This window comes from Platalea leucorodia (assembly GCF_965183815.1).
Source record: "Platalea leucorodia genome assembly, chromosome: 15".
In the NCBI taxonomy this organism is placed as follows: domain Eukaryota; kingdom Metazoa; phylum Chordata; class Aves; order Pelecaniformes; family Threskiornithidae; genus Platalea; species Platalea leucorodia.
The window spans coordinates 3,385,790-3,392,688 of record NC_138837.1 but is presented as its reverse complement, the minus strand read 5'-3'; the positions used below and the strand labels follow the sequence as shown (position 1 = coordinate 3,392,688).

The 6,899-nt window shown below is 46.2% G+C and overlaps 1 protein-coding gene across 1 annotated transcript in view; it reads left to right on the top strand.

Annotated features, from left to right (window-relative positions):
- Window positions 1-1,837: 1,837 nt before the first annotated feature.
- Window positions 1,838-6,899, top strand: part of CCDC187 (coiled-coil domain containing 187) — a gene marked incomplete at both ends in the record, with an annotated part of 43,993 nt that continues 38,931 nt past the window's right edge. Inside the window, 5 exons of the mRNA XM_082327854.1 lie at window positions 1,838-1,848; window positions 2,612-2,693; window positions 3,512-3,605; window positions 4,740-4,809; window positions 5,353-5,883. Of these exons, the coding sequence (XP_082183980.1) occupies window positions 1,838-1,848; window positions 2,612-2,693; window positions 3,512-3,605; window positions 4,740-4,809; window positions 5,353-5,883 (788 nt within the window). The remainder of the gene's footprint in view (window positions 1,849-2,611; window positions 2,694-3,511; window positions 3,606-4,739; window positions 4,810-5,352; window positions 5,884-6,899) is intronic.

The following is a 6,899-nucleotide window of genomic DNA, read 5'->3' as shown; positions in this document are numbered from 1 at the left end:
AAGGCAAATTCACCAACTGAGATACGCCTCGAGGGGTGCTTAGCCATCTGCAGCCATAATCTCGGGAGGGTTTAAGAAATGCACTGGCAGGCGTTAGTCTAGGAAGTCACTGCCCATTGAAGCCCATCAGAAAGATGCTCTGTGAAAAGGCTGAGTATGAAAATGAAGAGGAGAGTGAATCACTGCTATAGCAAGAGCTTTTCTGCTGCTACCCATTCCGGCTTGTCTTTGACCAAAGTGGCAACTGCCACTCTCCTGGGCTGTCCTGGCAGAAACAGAGGCCGGAGCCTCCCAGCAATGTGAGCGCTTCATCTCCTGTCTGCGAGCTGAGTTTGCCCTCTGCTGTTTGCTGAATAAACTGTTCCCTCTGGTTAATCCGAAATGGGAGGTTAAGAACAGCAAGACCTGAAGAAGCAGAATGGCTACCCCAGATTTCAAATACTTAAACTTGAAAAATGTGACACCCACAAATGTGGAAAAACCTTATCTGAGACTTCAGCATACACTTACTTTATATTCTCAAGCTTTTCTTTACAATCACGAAGACCAGAAACACTTTTTTTCATTAGCCCCTAAATAAAAGCCAATATTCAGAATTAAGCCCCCTGCTCTCTTGAGACCAGGGATTCAGGTGTGACAGAGAGTGCTGCTGAGAGCAGGATCAAGGGCTGGAGGAGTCCGCAGAGGAAGGTGTGAGGAGAGGTGCCCTGGAATGACAAGAAGTGCCCTGCAATGAGGAAAGGTGCCCTGTGATGAGGACTCAGCCAGGTCTGGTTTCTCCCCCTGCTCTGGCACCATATTCTCTCTCCATCCCAGAACTGCAGAGCTGCTTCCACCTGGGCCCCAGGTTGGTCACCCTGCTCCTCCGCTGCCCTGCCCGCTCCTCTGCAGCCATCCAGCCCTGGGAACGGTCATTGCCAGGATGCCAGATGCCCTGGAAAGGACACAAGGGCTTGTCAAGAAAGCTGCTGGCATCTTGCCACATGTTTGCAAACTGAGATCAGCCTTCAGGCTCCTCTTGGTGCTGTTTGTTTTCTCCTCTGTTCCTAACAGCCTCTCCCCGTGCTGTTGCTACTGTCGCCCTGCACAGAGGGGCTCAAACAAAGGTGTGGTGACGGTTGATGGCTGGCTGGGCTGGTGGGACTCCTCTGGACGTCCTCCCACGCCTCCCAGCGCTCATGGGCAGGGCAGGGACTGACCTGGTGCTTGTCTCAGCGGAACTTCTGTGTTCCCAACTGGTGCCAGGGAGCTGGCACCTGCAGATGGCTCAGCCCAGGGAAGGAGCAGCAAATGGGATGTTCAGTGCTGAGATCTTTCTCACACCTTCCTTTGGAAGTGGCTTCTGGGATTAGCCACTTTAGAAAGGCTGCAGCCCTCCCACAGGTCATCTCTAAAGTGCTTCTCTACGTGCTTTTGCACAGCTCCTAAGTGGAGACTGTTCCATGCATGGACGAGGCTTCAAAAGGTAAGTGTTAACCAGGCAGTAACAGGGGGACGTGGGAGGGAGCTGACTTATTTGACTCTCTGATCATGGTCATAGCCCCAAGCGAGCGTGCTAGACTCCTGAGCTCCCAGGGCAGCTCTTCAGGGTGTATTGACCCAGAGCAGGACATTTACCAACTGTGCCGTATCCCTGTCTCTCCCTGAGACTCCCTCACAAGGCTGAGAAAATTAATAACAGGTAACATTTGTGAACACCACAGAAATGTGAATGATGAGGGTCTTTATGGGCAGTCACCAATTATAGATGAGAAAAAAAAATATATGGGCATAAGAATGACCTAGTCTGTTCTCAAAGGGTAGCAATGACTAGTCCTTTTGTATGGTTATTTCAGACATGGATATCAAGTAAGCAGAGCTCTAGCACATCTGGAAGATGGATAACAGTTTTGCATCTGGAGAATCAGATCCTCTAGCTGGTACGTGGGTAATGAGCTTCCATTTTCCTCCGTATGGTCATAGCAGAGACTTGGATAAGTTTATTTTAAACCAAGGATTTATCACTTCTTGAAAGACTGTAGTGCTTAGTTTAATCTGGATTGCATGACTTCAGACACAATGGAGCAAATATTTTGAAGTTTGGAGGGTGTTGGACAGTTTTGTAACTGTGCTTGTTGCTCTTACAGCAAGACCAAAACTCCCCATTTCATGCTGCTTTCTAACAGAAACCTGCTCTATGAATCTTCCTCAGCCTGAAGTCATCAAGACTCAATTACTGTTGAATGTATGCAATAAGTTCACACTAGGAGCTTCTCCGTATCTGATATGTTGCTTTGTTTTTTCTGTAAAAAGACACGAGCCATTCTTACTCTCGCAAGTTTTTTTTGTAACTATTACCAAATAGGGCTAAATTGGGAAATTCAGCTCAGTCTTTCCTAAATACATGCAAAACTACCAGCTAGTATCAGTGAGGATTTTCCTGAATAAGCACTAACATAGCTCAAAGAGCATTAGCTCTGATGGAACTAAGCACACATTGAAAACAAGCCATATATAAAAGCGGTCCAGACACAATTTTTCAGGAGCAGTTCTGTGTTTCAGCCACCAGCTCTATAATCTGTTTTGGCTTGGGCATGAGGGGAAATTGCCTATAGTGAAGACACGTGTGAAGAGATGCTAAAACATGTCTTTCATCTCCCGCTTCCGCAGATGTGGCCTTGGCTTGGAAGAGTCTTCAGAAAGCCGAAGCAGTGGTACGTGCGGTTCAGGGAACACTTGCTGTCACATACCTTTATCACTTTCTGTCAGCTACCTGTGCATCACCTCCACAGAGTTTTCTTTCATTCAAATAATATAATTGAAAGCAATGTAAACATGCCATTTTGTTTGTTCTTTTGCAATGAACATATAACTGCTTTAATCATTTGCTAAATGGCAAAAAGAGGATAAGGAGAAAAGCAAGGAATCTTACCAAGTGTCACAACACTCTTCAAAACTAATGACAAGAGCAGATAAAGGTTTGCCTTGCTTGCGGCTGAAGCCCTGAGCAGAATAATAGCTGATACTCCCTGAGCCAGGAATCCTCTGAATCCTCCTTGTCTTATTGTCCTCTTAGTAGGAAACATAATAATATTTATATCAGGCACAGCAGCTGCAATCATAACAGTGAAACTGCTTGGATGAATGCATAATATTATCCAAATGCACGTGGTGTTGGTTGCGCAGCCAAGGCCTGACCCTCGTATCACACTGCTGAAGTTGCTGTTGGAGGGGGCTACTTCCAGCTTACGCTGTTTTGAAAAACATCAGAGCAGCTCTGGTAAAAATCTGAGGCACACATACAGGCAAAGTGTAAATAATGGAGAGAGGTGATTTCATCTCTTATCTACCCAGTCAACTGCATTCTTTCCAACTGTAGGAAATACCACATGGAACATGCTCAGACATGCCAGTATTTACAGAGTAACTAGGAGCTGCAAAATTAATCAGAGAAGCAATGTATGCCAGCAAAAGGCTACCACGGAAAAAAAACATATGTCTCCCTTCAAAAGAAAAATCTGCCTTTTCACAGCTACAAAGGATTGAAAACAAATTTTATCATCAAACGTGGAGTTGTGCCAAAACACAGGCAGCCAGAAGAAAGCTTTGGCATGAAAAAAGCTTTGGTGAGCTCTGAGTTACCGGGCAACTGCTGAGACAGGGGGACTGCTTTGGTGCTGGAGGGAAGGGAAGGTGACAAGAGATAGTGAAAGGCCCTCTTTACTGGGGAAAGTGTATATTTTCATCAGCTTTCTACTAATGTCCCCAGAAGAATATCACAATGCACAAGGAGCCACACCTTGCTGGAGAGAGCGCAGGCAAAAGATGCAGCATTAATACCCACCAGCTACAGCAAAGTGAAAGCTACGTGCGCTTGTCCTCTGAGGCTTTTTTCCTAGAGATAACTGAAGTGATGTAAATACAGCATTTTGTTTGTTTACTTTTGCAGAAAATACATAATATGTTTAAAATCATCTCTAAAAGACAAAGTGGGATAAGAAAAAAGCAGGAAATTTAACCCAATTCCAGAAGACTCCTAAAAACTAATGAAAAGAACAGACTTCACTTGTTATTTTCGCATCTGCTGGGTATTTGGTTTTGAGATGGCTTATTGGCTGGGAACAGTTTAAGCTGCCAGCCTTTAATAGTTATGGATGCTATTTCCTCCCTAAGCAGTAGGGCTTTGTACCGCACTCATGGAGATGGCTCACTGCCTCGACCCCGGTCTCAGTAACAAGGATAGCAGGAGAGGTGTGTTGAGTGGATCTGTTAGGAGCTTTGCTGCAGCTTGTGGTTTTGCATGTGAATCTTTTTTTGGCTCCCAAGCCCTTTGAACAAGGGAAGGAAAGATGAGATGAATGTTTGTCACTGGGTTTAAATGACAGGGGCACGATGTGACCTGGTGGAGCACACCTTATCACCCTATACTGCGGTACTCAAGTAGCTGGGACAAAGAGTACGAAAGGTAGCGTGGGTTTCTGTGCAAGCTAGTAACCAAATACTCGGTCTGCCCTGCGGGCCGGGCTGGCGTGGAGACAGCGTACACAGAGATTTTTACACCAAAGAACAAACTCTCACTTTTCCGTCCCAGAACTGCAATGTTGGCAGGCTCATTACCCAGCATGAACAAAATTGTACCCAGGTGTCCAAAGGGCCAGATTTGGTTGCAGAATAGTCCCCAGTAAAACAAACTGGTTTAATTTAATGGTTAAGGAACCTTTTTGGTTTTTTGACATTGACATAATCTTGCTACACTGTAGATGGCGAGAGGAGCAGAGATGAAACAGCTTTGAATGAGAAAAAGAGCAGTGAGATTCCTCCAGCCTGCAGGTAAGTAATAACCTGAACGTACGGCACTTGGTGGATGAAGAGGCAAAGGCACACATAAAAGGATTTAAAATTCTGGGATGCAGGACTTCAGAAAAAGTTTAGCACCTTACTATTTATTAGAAAAAAAGAAAAAGTCACTCTCGGACATGCTGACCAACAAGCCAGTGGAACAGCCAACGCCCTGACATCAGTTCTCTGTGTTAGTCTATCTGCCCATGCTGGTAATAACTCTTAGCAGACCACGGTTCGCTTCGTACTTTCCCAATATTATCTTCATTTGCCAAACTGCGGGTAACTGGCAAAATGCTGATCCTGTAGAGACACTGAGATCACCATCAGAGCACGTTCTAGAAACTCAACTGTCATTCATATTAGCAGTCTATTGAATAATTTCATAATATGCCCTACATATTCAGTCTTGTTTTTCTTTTTCTTAAGAAAGGGAAACTCTGCTGCTCCCTCCCCTGCTTGGTCACACACCTGTTTCCTCGAGAGCCCTGCCGTGAGCTCTGGCCCATCCAGAATGACCTCTCTGTCCCCCAGGGGAGACTCACGCTCAGCACCTTGCAGCCCTGCCAGGAGGGAGGCTGTTGATGGCGAAGGCACAGCTGGGACATGGTCACCTGCAAAGAGCCTGTACAAACCAAGAAGGGACAATTCCAGGGAGCAGGCAGATTCAAGAGGCCGCACAGTACAAAAGGAAAAATCTCCCTGCTCTCTGCATCACCCACCTCATGGCCCTGCAGGGAGCAGTCCGTTCTCAGCTGTCCCACGTGGCAGCCGGAGCAACGCTCCCATGCCCACGGCTGTCCTGCTTCCTACATACCACCTGTCATCAACCAGCAGGCCCAGTGATCAGAAGCTGGAAGAGTTGTGGAAAAAATCACCCCAAAAGAAGTTAGAGCAACTCAAGAAGAGAATCCAGGAGCAGAAACAAAAGCAGCAAGCAGCATCTCAGGAGCAGAAGGGTCTGATTTCTGCCTGTGCTAAAGAGCCACCGCAAAAAAGACCCCTGAAGAGAAAAGTGTGCAAAGTGGCGTCTGCTCCTCCTGCTCCAATTTACGGAGGTCAGTAGTAGTCTGGCACCTATGGAGAAAGGCTGCAACTGTGTATTACGTAGCAGGGCTTTGGCACAGCTGAATCGCTATCCACACAGCTTCCACCCCACACTTTGGTTTATGTTGGGCAGCAACCATGTTCATGTGATGATAAATTCATTTACTTCTGCAGCCCTTGGGGGAGCTGTAAACCTCCCTGTGCTATACATATCAACCTGCTTACTGACTTCACTTCTCCACTGGATTTACTCCCCAGTATGCACAAATTTATAAATTTCTTTCCACAAAATAGTAAAGAATTTGCTGAAAATGCATTCTTTTCTCCCCTTTCCTCCCACATTCCTCCTTCTGCCAGATAGAAAGCATGAAATGGGAAATAGCAGCACAGTAGTGCGGAGAGGTATCACAGGTATTTAAAGCAGGAATTGTGTAGTTCAGAGGCATTACAGGGGATTTAACAGTTCATTCAGTGGAACTAGTGTGGTTCTGAAAGCAACTATTATTAGACTTCCTTATCCTGCTTTGCTGCTAAATTTGGGCCTGAAGTACCATTCATCCACAGCTGTCACTTTAGTTTAGCGCAGTTTAAGATCTCAGGTTGCTATGAGTAATGCACAGACTCGAGAGCAAGGACTGCCTACGGCTAGCCCTGTTAGCCTGCCCGCTTGGCAAGCGTTTCTGCCAACGGGGGATTACTGAGGGTATATTAGACTAGAGAAGACGAGCTGAAAAGCTGTACATAATAAATCTTATTGCTATAATAGCATTAGTGTTAATTCATTGGGCACTGTGATCCCTGCTTCCATGGGCATTTCCCTTAGATATGCTCCAAATCACCTTTTACAATGATGTATGGAAGTATTTTATGGTGCTCACCTCGGGTCTGTGCGAGCACACGTCTGTGCTGCCATCTCCCCCTTCCAGCTGAATCAGGCAGCGCTTTCTCTCATCGCTGCGCAGCGTTACCCCTCCTAATACCCAGAAGCCAAAGCCACAATCCCTGCTGAGCCTCTTTTGAACGTTCTCAGGGGA